Below are 24,863 nucleotides of genomic sequence, written 5' to 3'. Positions count from 1 at the left end.
GCTGTAATACCACCAGGAACTTGGTGGGACTCAGAATCACAGAAACACGGAATCGGTCAGGTTGGAAAAGACCACACAGGGTCATGTGGTCCAACCTTCCTGCCCAAGCAGGGTTATCCTAGAGCACATGGCACAGAATTGTGCCCAGATGGTTCCTGAATATCTCCAGTGAGGGGGACTCCACAAGCTCTCTGGGCAATCCGTCCCAGTCCACAGTCATCCACATAGTAAAGCTCTTCCTCAGTTCATGTGGAGCTTCCTGTGCATCAGTTTCTGCCCGTTGCCTCATGTCCTACTGCTTAGAACCACCGAGGAGAGCCTGGCTCCATCCTCTTGACACCCTTTGGATTTTTATACACATTGATGAAGCCCCTTCCCAGATGACTCTCTTTATTTAGCTACGGCTGCCAGCTGTGAGGTGTCAGCCCCTGACACAGCACAGGCCGCCACCGCAATCACTTTGTCCCCACTGGCCCCACAACACATGGGCGCTGCTTTTCCCCTTTGTTTTTAGCGCAAGGACGAGGCTCGGGTGCCCAACAGTGTGAGCAGGCTGAGCCACTGGGACATTGCTGCCAGAAAAGGAGCTTAAACATCATCTGGTTCCAACCCCCTTGCCGTGGGCATGGACACCTCCTAATAAACCAGGAGGTGCTGGTCTATTAGGCTGCTCAGAGCTCCATCCAGCCCGGCCCTGAACACTTCCAGGGATGGGGCATCCACAGCTTCTCTGGGCAAGCTGTTCCAGTGCCTCGCATTAAAGAATTTCTTCCCAATACCTAACCTAAACCTACTCTCTCTCAGTTTGACGCTATTCCCCCTAGTCCTGTTAATAGGCGCTCTTGTAAAGCCCCTCCAGTCCTTAGATGCGTGTTTTAATTAGTCCCGTCTCTGCATTCCTTACTGGTCCCACAAGGCAGCCCGCTCACAGGCGGCTGCGCATGCGCGAACCCCGCCGCTTCCCGCCCTGCCCGTTCCGACTCCCGCCGGAAGATGCTCCATCCCCGCTGGGGGAGGCTGGGCCGGCGGCGGGCGGGGCGCGGCGCGCCGGGGCGGGCGGGACGGGGCGGCGCCGCGGCGGTGCCCGGCTGTGGGCGGGTTCGAGGCTCGGGCTCGCCGCCTCCGCCAGCGCCGGCACGTCGCTGACACCCTCGCGAGGTAAGCGGCCGCTGGCAGACCGTGGGGTGGGAGAGGGGGCGCTGAGGAAGTTGCTCTCCTCCACACTCCCCCCACCTTCACCCCACCCGTGTCCCGCCGGGTCCCGTCACCCCCGGCTGCCCCGTGCCCGCTGCTCCCCGCGCCCCCGCCCGGGGCCGAGAGCCCGGCGGCGGCTCCTCCTCGGGCCTGCCCGCCGCTGTCGCGGGGGGAGCGGGCTGGCCGTGCCCGCTCGGGAGCGGTGAGCCGTGGCGGGCGCCCGGCCTTATCCCGGCACCCCCGCCCTGCCCCCGGCGGCCCTGGCCGGGCCGCGGGAGCTCCCGGCCGGGAGTGGGGTCCCGCCGCCAGGCCCTGCCCCGGGAGGGCTGTCACCGCGGGGCGCTGGGGCGGCTGACACCGGGCCACGCTTGGAGGCCTTCCCTTCCCTTCCCTTCCCTTCCCTTCCCTTCCCTTCCCTTCCCTTCCCTTCCCTTCCCTTCCCTTCCCTTCCCTTCCCTTCCCTTCCCTTCCCTTCGTCCTGAGTTGTGCCGAAGGGGCTGCCAGGCGCTGCCCTGGCCCTCAGCCGGGACCGCTCAGGTTCGAGAGCCCCGCGCCCTGTCCAGCTGGTGGGCAACCTGCCTCAGCCCCTGCTCTAAAGACTGCAAGCTGTGCGGCTCGCGTTTCTCTGATTTGTTCGTTTGTTGGTTTGGATTTTTTGGGTTTGTTTTCGGGTTCTTCCCCCCCCCCGTACTTCTTGCACCAGTCCTTTCTTTGCTCGCGTTCTAGTTTGTTCCTGCACTTCTGTGTCTTCCCTGCTTTCCATAATCCGGCTTTTACTCGAGGGTGACTTCTCCAGGGCAGAGACTGCCAGTTCTGGAATGTCTGGAAAAGACTTTGCTCTGTTGTACAAAGTATTAGCAGGAAAGAAATTAACGTTCAAGAGCTCCGTGGGAGGAGAGTGTATTTTTTAGTCGCCTGAGAAGGAGTACCAGCGAGGGAAGTTCTGTACTTTCTGTTTTGTACTTCTGAGTCTTTCGTGAGTGTGCCATGTCATGTCTGGAAAAATCCAAAGAAGGTCCAGGTGTATGCAGTGTCATGATATTCTCAGATTCTGAGGGTCGGTGTTGTTCTCCAAGAGACCAAGGACCTATTCAACCGCTGGGGCTGCTGTTTTCAGGACGAGTGACCATTCTGCATCTCTGATGGGTTTCCTTTGACTGGTGGAAACCCATAGACTTGGGAGATGTCATGAGCTATTAGAATGTAGGCATGCAATTCTACCACCTACTCCTTAGGGAGAGACATGAAAGTAGCACCACAAAAAGTGCTGTTAGAGATTGCTTTCTTGGGTAGAATTAAAAAAATTATACCTCAAAGATGGGTTGTTAGTCATGTATCTTCTTTAAAGGAAAGAGAAGACAGCACTGGTATCTGGAATCTGAGTTTTTCACCAGCTTTTTGACAAAATTAGCAGTTTTTCATGGTTAGAAATGCTTTCATAAGTGGATAAATGAAAATGAGGTTAAGGACAATATAAAGTCTAAAGAAAAGAAAAAATGCAGTTGTTTGCTTTTTCCTTTTGGATAATGATGAGTTATTAAAAGGAGCTTAACATAAATATCTTTAAAGTTGTTGGGGAAAGACATACATTTGTCAATACTGAAGTTGTACTTTAGTTATAATGAAGTGAAAGTGTCTGGTCTGTGTTACAAAACTGGTGAATTGTTCATGTTTGACCTTAAAAATGTGTCATATTTAGCATCAGTTAAGGTTTGAAAAGCAATGTAGTTTTATAGAAATCTCTATATAATCCTTAAGTCTGTCAGTGACAAAAATTAATAGGTAATTTGTGATTGAAAAAGGTGATGTGGAAGTTCTGACCCCTGAATCTTCCAGTAAACTTTATTTTATGAAGTTTTTAGTAAAACTTTATTGAACAATTATTACTTATATAATAATACAATAACGGTGTCTTTAAATAAGGGAACTGAAAAGTTTCACAAGTCAGAAATGTATATGGAAGGAATGATCAGCCAAATCTGTGAAGATATTTTTGTCAAGAATCTCTGTTAGCTCTCAGACTTGCGCAGAGTAACTTCTGCATCGTTAACATCATTTCAGTTCCCATGAAAACATTGTCTTTAACTGCCCAAGGCAAATGTCTCTAACAATGCTATTTTCCAGCCTTTCCATCTCTGATTTGTAGCTTAAGTCATATTAGAAGGAACAGTTGTAGGTGGTTGCTGGAGTCTGTGAAGTTCTGTTGTAGCAGCCACAAAACTTGGTAACCGAGTCTAATGGATTTATTCCCTGTTGCTGTGAAGCACAGGATTGACAGCAGTCCCATGTTTTTTGCCAGCTCTGAAAGAGAGCAGCACACTATTTTCTGGAGAAAGGTGAAAGACTGAGAAACTTCCTTTTGAATTGTACTGTTATTTGCCACGTTTCAAAAGGTAAAAGGACAGCACTTAAGAGAGCAAAGTGCCAAAAATTGTTGGCTATGGTAATAAAAAATAAAATTTGTCTGTTGTTTTTTGTTGGTTCTTGGTTTGGGTTTTTTTTTAGCTCCTTATCAATGAAACTCTAAAGCTAAGCATTGTTTGAGGGGATGGAAGAGGGTGGAAATGCAGTCTTGAATAGGAAGTTGAGAAGTGTTTACTGCATGAACATTTTCTGTTCTTCATAGGTGGCATGAAACATCCTGTTTGCAAGCATATGCATAAGGAATGCTCTTGTCACACCTTGATAAGTTACTTTGGCCTAAACATCGATTGCCTCTTGTAAAAACCTGTAAGTAAAATGAGTGTCATTTGATTTGAGATTGCTTTAATGATTTACTTTCTGATCACAGCATGATGTGGCTGTAAAAGGAAAGTGAATATATAAAAAATGAAAATATATGATATTTGGCAAAGAGTCTCAATGCTGAGTTGCTTGTTTTTTTGCAGAAATGGCAGCTCAGAAAAGGAAGTCTACGTTAGTAGAACCTTCTGCTAAACGTCCAAAGCTGGACAAGAACAGCAAACCCTCTTTGTCAAAGAAGGAAAAAGAAGTGTCGGATACAAAACATGGCTCAAATAAATCAAAGCCCAGTCAGTGTGCAGCGCAGGAGAAAGCTGTGCTCAAAACCTCTGTCAAACCAAACAGGTCAGTGACAAAAAATTACATAATTCTGCATTATCTTGATAGACTACATTAGTGCAGAAACAATCTAAGCAGAGGGAATCTGAGTTAAAGATTCAGTAAATAGTTAAATAGTGCTAGAAGGGAGATCAGATTTAAATCAGTATGTATGCTGACTGCTACACGATTTTTCCCTGGAACCATCTAAGTGCCTTGAAATCCAGAAAGACCTCCTTCAAAAAAGTTTTTGAAGCAAAAATAAATCTAATATTATCTATCTATATATGTAACTCATACTTCATTTGCAAGTCACAAGTGTCAGTGATTAAAAACTGGTAGAAATGTTAAAAAGCATTTAGCTGGGGTTCATAGTTCAGTTTTGCCATGCATAAAAAACATTAAATACAACACTTAAGCGTAACTAGGTGGAAGTGAACGCCTTTTTGGGATAATTCTTGAGCAAATTATTCCAAAAATACTGAAAGTATAAGATCTAGTGTTTTTAAAAAGAAAAGAAAGAGGCAGAGGAGGAATGAAAAGAATCTTACAACAGATTGTACTTTCTGGATGCTGAAAAAAATATTATTTGACTCTTTCAGAAATAACACCAATGAACCTGAAGTAGCAACATGCATGACTACAAGATCATCAGCACTCAACTCAAATAATAAAACAATACCTAGCAAAACAGTGCAACAGCACCAACCTAAATCTGCAAAAAATAAGGAGGTATGCCAGAAGAAATCTGTGCAAGAAATTCCTAAGTCAAAATGCTTAATTGCACCAAACGAGCCAGTAATGAGGAGATCACAGAGACTGCAGCAGTTAACACATGTGCGTGTTCCAGCAAGATCCCTGCGCAGCAGAGAAGTCAAAGAAGAAAAGGTTCCAGTAGTTAAGCACAGTAGCCAGGCAAAAAAACACACTCCCAGCGTTGCAGCAAAACCACTGAAATCTGCTGGAGGGAAAACGGAACAGAAAAACGCAAAGATAAAGCCAAACAATACAAACAAGGGTAAAGAGGTACGTGTAGGAGTGACCAGCTCTCTGAAAGCGAAAAAATGTAAAGCAGACAATAAAAAGGATAATTCCAGTAGCCTTCAACAAAATGTTCAAGGATCCTCGTCATGTCCTGCTGAGAGTCTTGAGGAAGTCAAGAAAGACCAAACGGGCTCTGTGTCTCCCAATTCTAGCAACACAAAGAAAGTGGAAACTGATTCTCTTAAGCCAAATTCTACAGCATCTAAGGAAAAGCAACAGACACATCAGAACATAAAACCCAGTACAAAACCAAAAAATACTTCAGAGCCATCTGTAAGTGACACAAATGTGGCTGATCAACCAGAGAATGATGCAAAATCCAAAAGGGTGAGCATCCTTGAACTTTGTGAAGAAATTGCAGGTGAGATTGAGTCAGATACAGTAGAAGTGAGGAAAGACTCCCCTAATGCAGAGGATAGCAAAGCAGAAGAAAAGCACGATGACACACAGTTGCAGCAAAGTGAAATGCTTACTCAGAAAGAACCCAGTCAAAGTAGTCAGTGCAAACGGTTTTTCCCTAGCAAAAAAGCCATGCCTGTCAAATGCACTCTGAATGGCAGAAATAACTCCTCAAACAAAAACTCTAAATGGACCAAAATTAAATTGCTGAAAGCTAGTAATGTGAAGCAAAGTAATTCAAATTTTCCAAATGTCCCCAGGCTTCCTTTTTTAAAAGATTTCCCTGAAGTTTCAGAGGCAAGTCAAATGGCTGCAGAAGCAGAGCTTTCAAAGGCACAAGGCAAGCTGTCAACAGGACTCTTTGAGAATGAAAGTACAACTTGTGCACAGGAGAAATCACATCCTTCATCTGAAAGAGCTGAAGCTAAAGAAGTAACATTAGAAACAAAGCAGCCCACAAGGAAAGGTGCAGAAAATGGTCTGTTGCCTAACTTGACAAAACATTTATGTGAGCCAAGACCAGATGAGGTAAGTTATTTTAATTATGGTGTATAGTGGGAGGGTGTTCTAAATCTATTCTGTTTTCTGAGAATCCCATGCTCAGAATCGTTTGAACAATGGCTTTCTTTTACAGTAACTTAAAATTTTCTAATGTATTAGAGATTTACTGCTGTGTTGTTATAGACGGGTGATAGTAAGCTGAAAAATTAATTGATTCCACCCTCCTAGAATCTGTTGTTAACTAAATGATGATCAATAAAATGTTGTGCTGGAGCCAAAGGTTGTATGGATTCATATGGACGCTTCAGCTTCTCTAGCAGTTTTGTTTTGCAAAGCTGTATTACACCTTGGGAGTAAATGAACTTGTTTTCCTCTCATTTCCTTATCTGAATGTGTTTCTACTAAAATTTAGGATTTTAAGGATAACTGTTCTATAGAAAATATTTTACAAGCTTATATATAAAATGAAAAAGATTTTTTTCTAAATTAATATCACAAACTTCAGTATAGACTAGCTAATAAGTTGCATTTTGTCTGCTTAAATTAACATAAAACTGATGCTTTTTAATACTTTGCTCAATTAGAGGTTTTATGGTTAAAGGCATTGAATAATTTGGACATTTTTTAATTTAATGTTTTCTCTTTTGCTTAGAACTTTCGATTACATTTGGAATCGAGTCCGGAAAGTTCTCCTGTAAAGTGTGTTACAGCTCCTAGACCACCAAAACAATTGAAAAAAGAACCCAGAGAAAGTGAACCTCAAGGTAACTGTCTACTGCAGATTTCTCCACTTGGTTTGATCAGTTCTGTAGGAAGGATAAGTCTCCCATTAAGAAGAATGGTTCGCAGAGTAAGGCTTAGCTGGTGCAGAACTAAACTTCTGGAGCTGCAACTTTTGACCAGGGGGTTTTGTGTTCCTTTGTGTCACACCCAGGGCCACTTGAGCAGCACTGAAATGCACTTTCTTCTCTGGGCTGTGGAGTAGGAAAGAGGAGAAACCCAACCAAATTCTTTCCTTTTCCATGTAATAAAGCAGTAAAACTTGCATATTTCTGTTGGCTTCTTCTCTTGGCTTGGTTTTTGTTAATTCTCTGCTCTGTTTCCTTTGAATAAGTATCTACATTTGTTTCTTCTAAATTTTTCTACTTGATCTTAACCACATTATTGATTGGGTAATCACTCTCCTGTTTTTATTATTTCTTCATTTATCAGCATGTGAATGCAGTTTGTAAAAGTTTATGATGAGTGTGATGTGAATATTTTGACTGAAGTACATTTGACTAAGAAATATTGTCAATAAATCACTAAGTTGTCTCTTCATTAATTTTTTTTCTATTCTTAGTGGTGAGGGGTTTGTTCTGGGATTTTCATGTATTTTTTAAATCTGACCCTGCACTGTGCACTGTTTTATTATTTAGCTTTACCAAATAGTTGGAGTTTTTTGCCTGTCATTGTAGGATACTTTTGAAGAGTGACTACTCTTAATTTCTGTTACAGAATTTTAAAAAAAATTTCTTTCTTTTGTTGTTTTTGATTGTTTCTTTTCCTTAAGTGTGCTAGAATATGCCTCAGATGGGGGGATACTGTACATTTATGATTCTAATAAAATGTAGACAGCTATTTATATGTGTGTCAGCGTAAACATATTTAAACTCCTGTGTAGTTTACTGCTGGCTTTGTTTAGCTTCTGGCAAACTGTCCTGCAGAACTGCTGTCAAAATGTTGAGAAGAAGGAGAAAAATGCCTTTTTTCTAAATATACTTGGAGAAACATATGAATACTGCCTCAAACTTGAATATTTTTTATTGGCCGTGAACAGATTGCAAAATTGTTTTGAATATGTTTTTTGAAAATCGCTGTTTGTGTAACTCAAATTTCTTTTGCAACTAAAAACTTCATTATAAAGTTATAATCTTTGATTAATTGCAGATTTGGCTCCCACACAGTTGATGCAAACTTCAGTAACAGGTCAAACTTCTGAATCTGAGAACAGGTATGGTATTTAATACATTATGAAATTACAGTAACCTTGTATGGATAGAGTTAGGAGAGAATTCATTATAAAGCAGTTTTCTCTTAGCCTCAGTTTTCAGTTTCAAATAAGTGACTTGTCCTTTGTAAAAACAGACTTTCATTTTATCCCATTGTTTAGGCATGTTTTTAGTTTGCTAAGAAAATAATCAAGATATTTGTAGCTGCACATTTATTTCAAAAAGTATTATTTAACAGAGTTGGAAAAACGTTTATACTGGTCTCTTCCTCAAATCAGATGAGAGCCAGGGACTTGGGGAAGGATTTGCCACGTGATTTTCATGTACTGAATTATTTCACTTACATCTGGAGGAGTTTTTCTTTTCCTTGTACTATGGGAGTGTTGTACGTGTGAGTTTTTTTAGGTGAGGAGGCGGGGGTTTAATTCAGAATTTTGTGATTGCTGTGAAAGGAAGGTGTCAGCAGCCATTTTAAAAAGAAAAAGTTCTTAGTGCTGAATTTGTCTTACAATTCAAGTTTGTATTTTAGCTTTAATCACATTGACTGCTACCATTTTTGAGCAGTTCTGACACAGGCTCTGGTTTTAGCCAATTACAAGCTTAAGACAAAAATTTCTTTGTACTTGATACGTTGAGCAGCAGCAGTGGCCAGTGTGTTATTACTGTTTTCTATATTCATAATGGGGACAAGAAGAAATGTTTCAGGTAATTTTCAGTACACCTCTCTGAGGCCAGATTAACAATTCTGACTAACCAGCTTTTGTACATGTTGGAAAACTCTGCTTCTGTGGAACTTGACAGAAGATAGTTGACAAGGTAGATGCAAACTAGTTAAATGAGTGGTTTAAAATGTATTGATAAGCACTGCAATAACTTTGATTTTTTTTTTTTACTTTTATTCTCAACTGCCAAACAGGTTTATGGTATATACTTACATTTATTACCATTATGACCTGAACGAGCTTGTATTGCTTTACTATTATCTGGATATATATTTTAATTCTGAGACCTTTCTTGCCCTGCTTTCTGTATGATATCCAACACTTAAGCCATCGTTCTTCCTGTGGTAATCCCACCATAAAATAGAGTAATCTGTTACCTGTGTGCATATCTACCTTGTAGCTCTCTTTAGGGCTTTGTAGGAAAAGACAAACTTTGACGTAGCTACATAAGGCAAATTTTAGGGCACAGGAGTGGAATAAAAAAATTACCCCTTTGTAATGATTTCGCACAAAATGTTGTTTTAAAAATGTCTGGCAAGAGTTAATTTTTTTAAAAGCTCACTGGATTAACCTGCTGCCTGTGCTACAGGAGGTGCCACAATTAAATTTGTTCAGAAGCAGAAAAATATGTCAATACCTAGTTGAAGTATGTGTATTTTTGTGTGTGCTTTGCTTTGGCAATCTACAAATTTTATCCAAACCTGGAACAAATGTCACTTTTTTCCCCCTGAATATAGGAGCAAGTTCATAGAATGGTTTTGGTGATAGTTTATTCTATTTTCCAGTGTTTCTTTCAGCTGTGACAAGGAGAGGTTTAAACTGAGTAAGATTGCAGTGATACCGATGCATTTATTCCTTGGGTCTTCCTCCCTTCACTGCCACCTGTTAGAAGAGGATAAGTTTGAATTGTAGGGATTTGACATCTGACTTCGATTTGTGAGAATATATTTACATGGTCTCCTTTAGCAGCCTGATGTATGATACCTAAATCTTACTTTGGAAATACATAGCATTAGGCACCATCAGTCATGCTCTGATAGTGCCTCTTTTAAATGCTGGTGTTAATGTTGAGGCCAGCCTACCCACTTGATAATAAATTTTTTTTTTTCAGAAACAAAAAAACCCTTGTAAATAGGCTAGTTACAAACTGTGTTTTTGATTAATCCTTTTTTTTTCCTTGTTTTTCCATTTGATTTGCACGTTAAAATATACCAGGACTGTATTTTGTTTAATTAATTTGGATTTGCATCTTGGTAGAGTTTGTGCTAATCACAACGTTTTGAGTATCTAGCATGACGTGTATAAGCAGTTCCATTTTTAACATGAAATATATTTGTATTTCAAGGGCTCCATTGTCGAATCCTTCATTAGCATCAAAATGCACTAACTTGCCATCATCGGAGGAACCTATTCAGAAGCTAAAAGAGGCAGGAAAAGATGGTGATAAGCAGCTGATCACAGTAAGTAATACCCTTTTAGAAAGGGTTAGAGCTTCTTGAAGAAATTACCTCTGAATTTGCCGTGCTGTGGTTTAATGAACTTGTCTAAAAATCATTACTTATACATACTACTTACAACTTGTCTAAAAATCATTACTTATACATACTACTTATCACTGTTGTAAATGACTTGTAAAAGTAGAACCTGTACTAGATTGCCATTCAGTGTTGATGGGAAAATGGTGTCAGCAAGCCTTAATGTTTTAGATTTCTTGTTAAAATAAATTTCTGCAATTTTTAAAAGAGTGGTTTTTCATTGAAAATAGGGAAGGGAGAATGAATATGCCTTTACTTATGTATAAATTCTCAGTTTCTTAAAATTTCAGAATTATAGAGGGAGGTGCATCTGGCAGATTGTGTGCAGAATTAGCATCAATAGATTTGTTCCTGTGTCATTTAAGTGTCAATTCTTCTGAGACCAACCTGAAGATTTCCCAGTGCATGCACTTTTTTTTACCATACAATTTAAGCAGTAGTACCAGTTGGGTTATTTATTCTTACCCTTTTGGCTATTGGCTACAAAATACAGGTAACAAGAAGACATGAAATGAGAAGGGAGTGACACAGTTGTTTTGTCATCATGTAGGATCACACAACTTCATTGTGAGACAGTTGGGAGTTTTTGATTTTGTTTTGGTTTGTGTTTTCAATAATGCCCATAATCCTTGAGAAATGAAGAGTTAGAGAGGGAGAGGAATCCAGGCCATTAGGAAGGAAGGAGTTTTCTTCTGAAATTACACCTCTAACATATATTATTGGAGGTGTTACTAAGTTGTTCTTTTTTCATGTATTACATGGATTATACACATGAAAATATTAACTGAAATAGAACCAAATTAATTCTGAACAGTCTGTTATATCCATAGTGAGGTATTTTAAAATCAGAGCTTCTAAGATCTAAAGTGATAAATATATCCTCCAGTTATCTGATGTTATACAAATCTAGGCATGTGAATGCCCAGCCACAGGATAACTGAACTGTATCTAACATTTAAGAAGTGTTTAAATTACTGCCTTTTTCAAATCTATTTTACCAACAGAATTAAAATGAATTATTAAATATCTTAACTGCATTAAAATAATTGTCAGAATATCCCTTTTCATTTCTGTGAAACTAACTTAATTTTTACTCATACAGTGATAGAACTTGCTAGGATCTTTGACATGAAGAAATACAGAACTTCCTGCTTGGCTACTGAAGAGGGCTTGTGTAGCTCTTTGCAGTGTTTATTATACAAAGAGGTTTTTTGCAAGTTACTGATTATGCTGGTAGTATCCTCATATTCAGCTAGAATTAGGAGAGTAATTTTTTCTTCAGGTATACAACAATAAAAGCTATTTACCAAGCAAAATTTTAAAGAAAGGTTCATTGATGTAGAACAATGAAGAAAATGAGGAAGAATGGGAGAGACTTGGTTTGTGGTTTTCTATGGGTATTTCTGGAAAATGCAAGTGGGTATTTAATTTCTAAATGTGTAAGTCACAGCTTCACAATATCTTACATATTTCAGCACTTCATACTGTATTCACTTTGATTTCATTGAGTTCAGAGTAAGCTTTTTATTGTGTGGAAAGGGAATTTTAGTAATGCCTATATTTCAGTTTACCAAGACAACATTAGCTAGAGTATTGGTCTGTAACTCTTTTACCTTGGGAAAAACTGCTTTTTTGTCAAAACATGTAGAAGAACCCAAATATTAGTTAAGCCACTTTGTTAAATACTGTCCTTGACCTTGGTTACAGTGGGGATGAGACATAGTTATGTTTAGAATAGTTTGTGCCAGCTTCTAGAGGTGAAAAGTGGCTAAATTAACTTCTAAATTACCAGCTCTCCTCCTACAAATACTCAAAAGATGTGAGATTAAATGCATATAATTTATGGTACTTTTTGTAATTAATAGTTTTGCTTGCAAAACCATGGTGAGCTTTTAAAATTTGGATTCTGAATGGCTGGGCTTATTTTTCTATTATTAGTAGTAATTATTTTCAAAGGTGTTTATGTAGTTCCACAATGCTCCTGTGAGAACAGAGAAATTAGTAATTTGGTTTAAAAACTGCTGAGGTTGAAATTTCTCCTATGTGGTGAGCAGTCTCACTATGCAAGGTCAAATCACTTAAATTAGTATTTATAGTGTCTAAAAAATTATAGTTAATAGCTAGAAATCATTTTTGTTTCAAGTTTCTGGCACGGTGTATTAAGAGAAGGAGTTTCATTGTTCTTTACCTTGAGCAAAGTTGGGAAGTCATTCTTTTATTCTTAGCAAGAGACATTTAATTAGAGCTTTGTTACACTTTTAAAAAAAACTAAATACCTGAAAGATGCAATTTAGTGCTCTCCAGTATGAGATCTGATTCTTTCAGAGATGTGTCAAGCCAGTCCATCTTAATGTATGTGCAGAATCCTTTTTTCATTTTTTAACCAAAGCTGAAAAACTAATTTTTTATTTGTCTAGTCACATAATGCAAAATTTTTGTTTTGCTGCTGAATTTTCCTTGTCTTTTATATAAAAGTTTGACCCTTGTCCTTTTCAGTTTTTTGTGGTATCTGAGGCTCAGAGTCTGGAATGTTACAGTATTGTCTGTGTATTCTAATCTTTTTGGTCCCTGAGCTATATTTAGAGATGTGTTATGGTAAAACTGGGCTTTGTTTTTCACAATATGCTTTGGGCTTTTTATATTTAATCCTTAAAGATGTATCTTAGCTTCCTTCTTCTCCCATATGGTTACTAGAATGAATAGATTAATTTTCTTTTTTTCTTAAGTGATATAATCTTTAACAAGCTTTAAGGCTATTTGAGTAACAGAAGTAAAATAACACAAATTCTGTTTGTAGAAGAAATACTTAGTAGCTGCACTTGCACCGTTCTCTTTCCTAGTACACATCATCTAGTTATCTGGGCAGCTTTCAAACATAAAGTTCTCATTTTGTAGAGGAACATCTAAGTGAAATGATGAGTTTTTTCTGTTCAGATTTGCTTGCTGTCACATGTCTTAAAAAGCAAGTCTCTTCAGAGCATAGAACTTAGCTGAGAACAGAAAAGCATCTAGTGCTCCAAGACACTTCATAAAGCAAGCAGTGCCAGAAAACAGTGGTGTTTGAAGTAATATGCAAAGACTTAGGTTCAGACTAAAGAGAGTCTGAAATGGTCTCTTTTAGGAGAAAGAAATCCTTCTCTTTCTTTCCCCACTCTTAGGGGAAAGAAATTAAGATTGAGGCTAAAAATTCATTGTGTTCCAAATCCGTGACTTGGTGTTTGGTGGAATAGTCTGTTCTGAATATTTGTGAACTTCACCCTCTTACACTCCATTTAAGTGTTCAGTTGGTAGGTTGTCAGGTTGCATGAAGCACCGTAGGAAGCTTTGTAGAGTAATGCACTAAAATTGTTCTTGACTTTGCAATTACTTGAATGTGATTTACAAATATGAGAACTTGAATATGAAATCATCTGTTCCTTTAAATTCTGAAATGGAAAGAAATACAAATGCACAAAGCACGTGTTCTCAGTTTTCATCAAATGAGAGATGCTCTACAAGCAAGACAAGGAAAGTCAGTTGTTTTTGTCCTGTAAAAATTCTGCTTGCCTCTCAGACCTAGGACAAAACTTTGACCATAAAAATAAGAATTGATAAAAGCATTAATGCTACAGAGAAATCTCCTAAATGATTACCTATGAAGCACCAGGGATACTTGTTCCATTTTGAGGTTTGTTCCTTTGCATTTGACTAGTTTGAAAGTAAGCTACCGGTTTTAGGAAAGCACATCTAAAATGGATGAACAGTGAAAACAAATCACTGAAGTGATAGAAGGATAGTTTTGAGTTACGGGGACTTTTTTGCCTTTCTAGAACTCTTGAGTTAATGCCAGCAAATGTGATTGAATGTAGTTGATCCTTATAAGTATCAGCAAGTACATGGATCAGGATTGCTTGATGGGAGTGTGTTTTTGATTCTGAGGTTTGATTTGGTGCTACATGTGGATGTGATATACATGCTAATCCAGTTCACACATTTGGATATCATATTTGAATTTTTCCTTACAAATATTTTGATTGAATTTGAGCATAGTTTCCTGCTTGACTGAAATAGGTTATATATCGAAAAAATATTTTTCTTTAAGATGAATAAGTGTAAGAGTAATTTCTTATGAGAATAATTCATGAAGAAAGTTACATAGCAATCATTTAAACTTACTATTTTCTTCCCTAAACTGGCATAGTCTGGTTAGGCAATTTCTCTGAAGATTCAGAGAATGGCTTTTAGGCAATCTTTAATTGTTCTCGTTAGTTAAGTACTGCCTCTCTTCTGTCCTCTAAGCCCAGAGAAGACAAGACAGTGTCTACTTCGTAAGCCAAAGGGAGAGATTTTGGTAGTTGTGAGCAGGTTTTTTTCTTTTCACACAAATGGTGCTCTCTTCTTACAGGGATGGTATCCTCTCTTATTATCACTTCTTCCCATTTCTTCTCCTCTGTAGCAGCCCAGCTTTGTCTTGCAAATTCAGGTGGGTTGTGCTTGGTGTCCTTTGTCCTGAAGGGAGGTGAGAATGCTCTGTAACTTAGCTGCTACAGGAATTCGGGCAGCAAGGCTGCTGACGCTGAGCTCTGGGTTAACCCTGGCAGGCAGCTGAGCGCCGTGCAGCTGTTCCCTCATCGGCCCCAAGTAGGATGGGGGAGAACAGATTCACAGGTAAAGCAAAAGCTGTGCGTGCCAGCAAAGCAAAACAAGGAATTCGTTCACTGCTGTTTGTCAGCTTGCAGATGTTCAGCCTTCTCTTCATCATGTGTAACTATTGGGAAGACAAATGCCATTAATTCCAAACATCCTCCCCTTCCTCCCTCTTTCCCCAGCTCTTATTGCTCGGCAGGATGCCGTATGGCACGGGATACCCCTCTGCTCAGGTGGGATCAGCTGGTCCTGGCTCTGTCACCTCCCAACTTCTTGGCACCCCCCCCCCCCCCCCTCCTCAGTGGCACAGCAGTGTGAGAAACAGAAGAGGCCTTGGATGCTGTGTAAGCACTGTGCAGCAGTAGCTAAAACATCCCTGTGTTATCAGCCCTGTTTTGGTCACAGATCTAATGCACAGCACCAGTGCAGTTGCTGTGAAGGAAATTAACCTTATCCAAGCCAAATCCTGTGCTCATCAGGACGCTTTCTGTAATAGTCCTGCTCAGTACTTTTATATGAGTTCAGAATGGATTACCTGTCCATCGTAAATACTGCGCAGATTTATTTTCTTACTTTGTATTGCTTTTCATATTGCTTTAGCCAACGACCAGTGAAGATATAATTTCATGATGGATAATGACCCTCCATTTTCATTTTTCAAATATGTTAAGGAAAATTAGATGTATCACAGCTTTGAAAGCTTCAAGTTGATTTATATCCTTTTGTTAAAATAGCCTTGTAAGGAAGATGGGCACTGGTAATTGATTGGGATTTTTTCTTTTCTTGGTTGGTTGGGGTTTTTTGTTCAAAATGAAGACTGGATTTTATTCTGAGCTGGGACATGTCTTCTGATCCTCCTGGTCAGCAAGGGGGTCTATCCATCAGTTTCAGCCTTGAATGCGTCTTTCACTGAAATAGCATTCTTTGACCTTTTAATTTTCTGCAGAGAGCCCCAAAATCTTTGTGTTGTTTCTTCCTGCATTTCTTGTATTTCCTTTTCAGCCTGCCTATTTCTCTGGCTAGGCTTTATTCTTTGTTCTGTGAAAATGCTAGAGGAAAAGAGGAAAAAGCAGTTTTCCTCTAACTAATACTAGGTAATCAAGAAGGAGGTGACCCAGTCTGTGACTGAAGAGACAGAAAAGGAAGGAAGAAAAAAAAAGGCCCCTTTTCATCTCCTACAGAGGCACCAAATGCCTTTTTTGCTTGCAGGGTTCCTTATTGCACATATGGAGGATCAGCAGACATGCATCTTCTCAAAGAAGATATTGGTAAGATTTTTCTTTGTGTCTATCACAGAATTAAGAAACCTTCTGGAGTTAAGGCAGTATTGTCTCAATGTTCAATTACAGTTAGCCTTAAAGCAGTGGATATCCTGTACTTTAGGATTGCCTGAGATACTGGAATTCTTAATTGCCCTGTACGTGTACAGAATTTGCTTAAGAAGTAAAAGTATTTTTTCTCTTTATTGTTGTTTGGAAAACTGAGTAGTAAATGGAATAACAATATTTTTTCTGCCTGAAAACCCACATTTTCCTGAATATTGTTGCTCTGAAAAACATTAAGTTCTGAGAGTCAAACCTCTTCCAAATTTTTTTAGTTGTGACAAGTCAGCACTTTATTTTTCAGTATCTGGTGCTTGCTGAGAAGATTCCACCCCTCCACTTTCAAATCCCTGTTATATTTACTCTCATACATAGTACAGAAGGTGCTCCTAGGATGTAGGCGTTTGGTTTTTCTTTTTTTTTTTTTTTTGTTTCTGGTTTTGTTTGGGGTTTTGTTTGGTTTGGTTTTTTGGTTTTTTCGGCGTTGTTTCATTTTGTTTTTTGGGTGGTTGTTGTTGATGATCTCTTCCCCTTAGAAAAGTCTGGCAAGCTTTAATGCACTATTATGATTTGGGAGCACTTTTTTGCTCTGGATGCACATGCCCTTTCCACTTTTGCTTATGCAATGACATCACTTTAAAATAGTCATCCTGTAGATGTTTTGTTGAAGTACAAACATGCATTCGTCATAATTCTTGACTTTATTTTGCATGTCTTTTTTTGTTGCTTGCTGCAGTCTGTATTGGATTTCAAACCTCCTGCGTTTAATTTTTGCCTGAAACATTATGTCCTGTGCTGTGGCTTTGAAATAGTACTTCAGTTTTACAAAAATCTTCTTCCTTGTGTTCCGGAGACTGTAAAATATTCCCTAAAGGTTATAGTCCACATTTATTAGGGGGAAAGAGTTCAAAAGATTGCTTTATATACTACAATGTGTATTTTCTGATAATTTATGAAACAGAGTTTTTATATTAACTGAACATGTGTAGAATAGTAAAATCAGTGAAATCCTTAAAATAAATCCAAATGAAAAAATCTCCCCCTGCAAAACTCAAAGCCACTGATACCAGCAACATCTGAGAAAGTCTGATTGTAAACCAGGGAACTAATCTGTTCCTGGAAACTGGCAAAACTGTTTGTATTGACTAGGCAAAACGGGGTGAGCTAGGGAGCTGGACAGATTTGAGGATATCCTTACCTTGAGTTTTCTGATTACTTCCTGCATAATTGGGGTTTCTTTGGCTTGAGATTTTTTTGATAGTAAATTTACAGGTTAGTTTAATCCCTTTAGATTCTTTATGGTTTGAGCAGAAATTGTGTCATGAGTCTTAATGCATACCAACACTTAAGACTTGCTTTATGTCGCCAGTTTTCTAATTTAAGTGATGGAGATGTTTTTTTGACAAATATTCCAAGCATCAAAATACACTTCCTTTTCACTTATCCTACTCTAGGTGTAGGGGATATGTTCTCCATCTTCAAGGTAGGATTCTTAAATCTGGTTCAGTGGGTTCATCTTCAGATAGTCAGTTGCACTGCCTTTTTTAACTTTCTTGTATTAACCCTTGAAATGCAGTGTCTTCTGGTGACTACTTTGTTTTTGGTGGGTACTTTTTTTTCCTGCTTTAAAGGAAATCTGCAAGTGAAATAAAATGTGTTTGGTTCAAGTTTTGGACTTCTAGAAAGCTCATCTTATTCTGACTTGACAAATCTAACTTCAGCGTTCATCTTTCCCTTTTCATTCAGAAACATCGTGTACTCCTGTTTCTCCTTCTGTGTATGATAGGGATCTGTACGTTGATATACGGTTAAAGCAATGACTTCCCAGATTCAGCTTCTTTCTTTTGGCTGATTTCCATAGATGTGCTCCTAAGATGTTCAGCTCTGAGTTTGTCTGGCCTGTTGTGCCTTTAGTTTCTTCTTGGAAAAATACTGGTACCTACAGTTTACATGGCACTCATGTCTCTTTGAAATAAGCGGCTGTTGTGTAGAGAGTTGAACTGTTCTTTAGCTGCTAGATGTGTCTTTGAAGATGGAAGGAATAGGAAATGTTTTGTAAACACTTCTGTGTTGCAAAATGCTTTCTTCTGTAAAGTAGGGGTTTTTTTTTACTCTGAATCTTTTCAGCTCTTAGAGAACAATACTACATTCATGTGATCTGTTTCCTTGCAAATTGTGCACACAGATCAATTTAATGTTAAAAAAACATCCTCAAATCTCTTTTTGCTTGTGTGGTATACTGGTTTAGAGCATACAGCAAATTCCTGTTTCTCTATTGCTTGTGATGTATGTTAAAATAAATTGAAAGTGACATTTATTGCTTCTTATATAAGCTCAATTTCCAGATGTAGTTAAAGAGGAAGAAAAGGAGTTGAGCATTAAGCTGTAACTAAAACATGCTTTTTTTGGTTAGAGATTTTATTCTAACTGGTAGTCTCTTGTTCTTTGCAAAAGGCAACCCCAGCGCCTGATACTTCACTTACTCTTCATTAGGCACTAACTCCAAAATCTCAGCACGTTCCCAGATTAATTGACTTTTAATGCATAAACATAAAGCAGTAGGTGTTGAGTAGTGTCACGAGTTTGGTATTGGTTGCATATAGAGTAGCAGGAGAGCCTAGAAGTCATAAGTGGTATGATTTTCCTTTTGCAGTGTAGCTGCTATGCAGTATCTCAAAAATTGCTTTGAAACAATTGATTGTTATTAAAAACCAAAGGAGGTAGTGATCAGCTGTTGCAGACATATTGCTGATCTTAATAATTGTTTCCATAACTTTTGTTTTTTATGATAAGCTTCCAGACTTTGAGGAAAATGGCTCACCTGTGGCCTACCTCAAAGCAGCTCACAACCAAAGGCAGCAGCAGAAGTGTAGGAAAAACTAAGTCGTGTGGGGCTGGATATGGGAATTTTCTTTGTGGAAGATGTTTGTATTTCAGCAGATGGTGAAATGAAGGAAGAAATTTCTGTTCTTTATATGTCACAGAATAAAAGTAATTTGTTCAAAAGTAATAGGGGTGGAGCTACTATTTTAAGGTAGAGTTTGCCTTGTGATTGCTGCCTGTGCCTTTTAAGGGTATATGGGTTGTTGAAGTTCTGAACTCTGTGCTTGTTTCTCCTGTTACACCCCATTTTAGTCTTTGTGTTGAGTTTCCAGGAGATATGCTATTAGGAGGGATACTTGATTCAATGAAAGTTCTGTTTGACTGTATTTACTGTGCAAGGAATTGATAAGTTGCTGCTTTGTGGGTTATTGGTTTGATTTTGTTTTGTTTTTTTTTAATAGGATGGAGGACAGAAGAGATTTGGTGCTATTTCCTGTAATATTTGTGGAATGCTTTACACTGTGTCAAATCCAGAGGATGAAACCCAACATCTGTTATTCCACAACCAGTTCATAAGTGCTGTTAAATATGTGGTAAGAAAACCTTCTCTTTTGAAAGACACAAACAGCATCTTTTGTTTGCTCTGTACTAGTTACAAGTCATATTACATTAAGATGTGTTTAATTAAATTATTATCACGGTAGGGCATAAATCATCCACTTAGGGAAATAAATGTTTTTAAGAGCCATGGTAGACAGGTTATATATTATGTATAAAAATAGTTAGTACAATAATGGTGTTTCATTGCCATATTATTACTTCTGCTACAATTACCTGATCTTGGGGAGGTGTGAGGGTAGCGATAGGAAAACAAAGGAATGTCACTGTTCTGAAAGTATTAAATACAGGTTTCTCTACAACTGGTGTTCGTAGCAGCAGTTGACTTAATAGTCAGATGAAGGGCTGACTGTCCTGTTTTTTTAAGTGTGTGATCTTAGAAGACTTAGAAATTACTTTTCCATTAATTATGTGTAATTTGAGGAGACACTGCCTAGGAATTCAACTGATACAATTTCATAGCATATTGAAGCTATTCTGAATTTATGAGAATGTGATATTTAAAATATGCATTTGAAAATTTCATTATATATGCTTTCTCTGAGTATCTCTCATTAAATCTCAGATTTGAAAAATTCTGTATAATTTCAAGTGTATTGTAAAATCAGCTACTTTACACTAGCTGATATTACAAGACCTGGGAAATGCCTGTTCACATGTCTGAAATCCAGAACAGAATCCACAAAGTCTATTTTCTTATCATACATGTTACCTTCAGTACTCTACACTCAAGTAGATAAGACCTCCAGGATAACTGAACTGAGGCCACCAAATGGCTGTTGGGCTACTCTTAAATCTCAAGCATACTTTTATCCCACTGTTTGCAAATATAAAGATATAACTTCATCCCTAAAGTGTTTGAAAGTCTCTGGAGAATAGTTTTGGTATTTATTCTGTCCTTGGTTAGTTTTTGCCAAATTATCTGGACATCTGGAAAGATCTCTTCTGATACACATTAGGTACATCATTGGGTGGGACTGGGCAGAAATTGTGATGGGACTCACTACATTAAAATGGCAGCATAAAACACGTTTCCCCATTTTATTCCTGTTTGTCCTTCCTCTCCCCACCCATTCAAGTGCTTTCAGATCTTGAATGTTACCAAAGATGTAAACATAATTCACAGAAGATGATGTTTAGTTCTTTTGGACAGAAGCTCTTTGGCACATGAGTTCAGTAGCTTCACGTAGGTAAGAAGCTGCACTGAAGTTTTGGATATTTTGGAAGTTGAATGAGCTGAAATCTCACACTTGTGTGTATGTCTAGGGTAGTACATAATTAACGTGAACGTGAATGAGCGGACTGCCTTAAACCAGCCATAAATAATTTCATACAGAGTTAGGTATGCTTTTAATTTGAAAAAAGCTTTCCCTATTGTTTTCTGAGTTGCTAACCATCTTCTTAAAACTTCCAACAATGTGTACTCAAGCAAATTATTTGTATAGTTCAATGAGTAAAGAGTTGTCTCTCTGTAATCTTTTGAGACTTTTGTTGTATTTTGTAGATGACTGTAGAGCCGTGATTTAGATGGTTATTCTGGAATGGAAACTAGAGTAAGAGGTGAAAGAAGAACTCACAGGAGTCTTCAAATTCCCCTCTGGGTTTTTTCCCCTCTTAACAATCTTAACACTGTTTTCTGCATGGATGAGTAACTTTAGCCATTCTAAATAGATGAGTTTTTACCACCAGTCATTCGATCTGGAGTCACTGGTTCTTAGTTGCTAGTATTGTGACAGAAACATTCTCGCCTCCTCTTAGAAAATAACTTCAATTTAAGATAAGTCTTCTTGGCAGCGAATTAGTACACCAAGTGACTACTTGTTAATTCTTAGTCAGCCAGAATTACTGGAATGATTGCTAATTTTCCTGGTTTTGCTAGGAGGTTTTTAGTGGGGATTGTTGGAAGGATGGTTTCTGGATATTTATATATAGCTAACTGAATTGAAATTTTAACTGTCTTCCTTGCCCTGACAGTGTTAACTGAACAGTAGCATCAGGGGATTAACTGGGAAAGTCCTGGTAACTCCTTGGTTAGGCATCCTGGTCCAGGAACGCGTGGTCTCAGTGACCTTGACGTGTTACTTTTTAGGTCTCCAGACACTCTTTATACATAGTTAATATGTTTGGCATTACTTGTGATTCAGAGGCCATTCTAAGGGATTTTATAAGCATTTGTCATTCTCTTGTCATTCACATTCTCCATGCCATATGATGTCCCAGTCTGACTGGAGAAAACTTTTCTCTGTTTTTTCTCCCTTTTAAGCATCTCTTGTTGTGGGCTTAGTAGTTCTATGATTCATTTCACAGACTCAAAAAAAGTAGGTCTGTATACATTGTCATTCTAGACCTCCTTGCTGTGAACTGTGAAAATGGACATTATTGTTAGTGTCTTTCCCACCTGCCTGGAGGTGCTCTGTAGGTTTTTAAAAAAGTCTTGAGTAGCCAGAAGGTAGTTTGCATATAAATAATAAATTACTTATCTTCAACAAAATACAGCTTTGTTCGGTGGGTTATTTTAAAGGCCTGTCTTACTCCTTATAGTAAAAAAATCTGTTTAGATCTCTAGAAATACCATGGTGACCCCAGAAGAGGGACAGGCTAACAAGGAATTAGTATTGGATACTTACTTTGTTAGAGATGTTAAGGTAATTGTAGGCCTTGTATGTAGAGAGGAAATTTGACAAGTGTAATGACATTTTCTAAGTTTGAGAAGATTGGCAAGGATTGTTTTCCTAAGGGTGACATTTTCTCTTAATAGAAGCATGCAGAATAAATTAGCAAGCAGATAAGATGGCCAAGGATAGTGCTGGAGCAGGAATGAGAGATGTCCCCAGCTGCAGACAAATGGAGCAATGTGTCTCAGTTTCCTCTGGTTTCAGACATCTGAAAGTCTCCAGACAGACAAATGATGCCATTCTAGTGTTTGTGTGTGTGTGCACTGAGCAGTGATGTACACATCAGGTGTTAGCTCCAGCAGGATGGGCAGCTCTGTGGGATGGATAAATGATTCAGTTTTATAAAATTATCTATCTGTGATACTGTACTGTATTAATTCTGCATCCTCTCTCTGATACCACGTGGGATCAACTTAGTATTTCTGCAAAATACTTTTGTAAGAACAAGGCATTTTTAATGGTGTTCTGAAGTTGCAAAGCCAAAACCTTGTTAGTAAATGCCTGTGGATTCAGGTGTCATATGTGATTGCAGTTAATGTGTTTGTATTTCAAGCTCATCTTCTTGGTTAAAAATATCTTGAGCTGAAGAAAATGGGGAAACTGTTATTTGGGCTGTGTAATCTTGATAAGTTTATAGCTATTCTGCTGTAACTGTACCTAAGTTAGTCTCTGAGCTTCGTAGGATTCTCATATTTAAAGAAAAGCAATATTTGACTTCTTGGCATCTGAAGTTAATAGGATATTTGGATTGAAGATGGTGCTGAACTTCATGTTATCTTAGCAGATTTCATACTTGTCTTGATTTGCATTAATTCCAAAAGTAGTGTATCTGTATGACATAAAAATAATGTTACAAATGAAGTTCTTACCATTAGATTCTTCTGTGAGAAGTTTTAATAGTTTAGAAGTTATATCCAAGGATCTTAATGTGTTTTGCAGTCAAAAACTCATTCTCTACATTCCATGCCTAGGAAGGAGAGGCAGAATATCTGTACTTGTCAGGAAGAATAACGCAGCAGACCCATTTCTCTGCTGCAAATTGTCAAGGACAATAGTTTACAAAATTTCACACTAGACTTCATTACTAGGGAAAAAAAATCATAAATACTTTTTGTAGTGAAGATCAGGAATTATACAGTATTAACCATGTTTTCCTCAGTATTTTTGAGGCAAAAAGCTTGATAAGAAAAAAACACTGATTTTTTTCATCTTTTTGTGTTTGGTTGAGAAACAGTGAGTACAGAAAAGCCAGAACTAGCATAAACAGAAAGGCATCAGCATTGCTATATCATTTCCTACTCATATGTAAGAATTTCTAAAAACTTAGGAAATTCATGGAAAGCAGGCTATCACATCTGCTAACTTATACTTTTAAAGACAAATCTACATCACATATTATTTTAAACTATAAGCAGAACATAACTCATGAAAAACAGAGCACTGAACATTTAGTTACTGTACTATTAATGTTGGAGCCATCTTTACACCTCATTTACCTCATTTTTTATATACTTACATCATATGCAGTGAAAACAATGAGCTGCACTCTGTAGTGGTGGCTACTGTCCACACTATTTCATGATCTGGTAGCAGGTGCTTCTCTCTATTGCCCTTTTTGTAGTGATGTCTTTTGTACTCCTAAGCAGCCTTTATTCGTGTTTGAACTGGGAGGAAGTTAGAGGTAGACTGGGAAGGAGCTAACAGTGCATTGCAGAGTTGCCTTACTTTCTCAAGCAGTTACAAATACTTGTAGGATCAATAGTCCCAACATGGAGAGAGGAAGGGGTTGCTGCAGTGCTTACACACCCCCTTGCAGCACCAGCCTGCCCAGCTGTGGTAAAGGGTCTCTGCCTGCCTTGCTGCTGCTGGCTGCAGGTCATCTGTTGTTGGGCACAGACTTGCAGCATCAGGGATGAGTGCTGTAATCATCTGCTTTTACTCCAGAACACGTGTACTTGGCAGAACATGTTTCCCTGTGAGAGAGTAGCTTCCCTTTTAACTTTGGTCATCACAGGAGATGTGTATCAATGGGCATCTGATTTAACAGTAAATAAGTCTTAATGTCCTAAAGTAATGTCAATTAAAAGTAAAGGCAAAGCAGTTTTTCTGTCATTGCAGTAGAATACTATATATTGCAGACATAAGACTTCTGTTTCTTAATCTCCTGAGATGTTCTTGTTATCTGCCTGCTGAAAGAGTCCCACTTGTAGTTCTCAATGATTGAAATACCTTGCAGACTGTAGTATTTTAGTAGTGTTAAAATTGTGGGGCATTGGTTAAAAACTGTTAATAGGTGTGTTTAGGGAAATGATTTTCAGACCACATGAGAATGCTGACACTAAAGCATATTTTG

At 38.5% G+C, this 24,863-nt stretch overlaps 1 protein-coding gene across 2 annotated transcripts in view; it reads left to right on the top strand.

The window, feature by feature from the left end:
* Positions 1–1,075: 1,075 nt before the first annotated feature.
* ESCO1 (establishment of sister chromatid cohesion N-acetyltransferase 1) overlaps positions 1,076–24,863 on the top strand; it is a 33,036-nt gene continuing 9,248 nt past the window's right edge. For both annotated transcript variants that reach the window (XR_010029216.1, XM_063167336.1), the window contains exons 1-8: positions 1,076–1,158; positions 3,821–3,924; positions 4,083–4,281; positions 4,857–6,225; positions 6,851–6,962; positions 8,128–8,191; positions 10,257–10,371; positions 19,679–19,810. Coding sequence is in view for 1 of the 2 variants with exons in the window: in XM_063167336.1 (XP_063023406.1) it covers positions 4,085–4,281; positions 4,857–6,225; positions 6,851–6,962; positions 8,128–8,191; positions 10,257–10,371; positions 19,679–19,810 (1,989 nt within the window). In the remaining variant the exon portion in view is untranslated. The remainder of the gene's footprint in view (positions 1,159–3,820; positions 3,925–4,082; positions 4,282–4,856; positions 6,226–6,850; positions 6,963–8,127; positions 8,192–10,256; positions 10,372–19,678; positions 19,811–24,863) is intronic.

This window comes from Melospiza melodia, chromosome 1, assembly GCF_035770615.1.
Source record: "Melospiza melodia melodia isolate bMelMel2 chromosome 1, bMelMel2.pri, whole genome shotgun sequence".
Lineage (NCBI taxonomy): Eukaryota > Metazoa > Chordata > Aves > Passeriformes > Passerellidae > Melospiza > Melospiza melodia.
The sequence above is the reverse complement of the archived record's forward strand: the minus strand, read 5'-3'. Positions and strand labels throughout refer to the sequence as shown.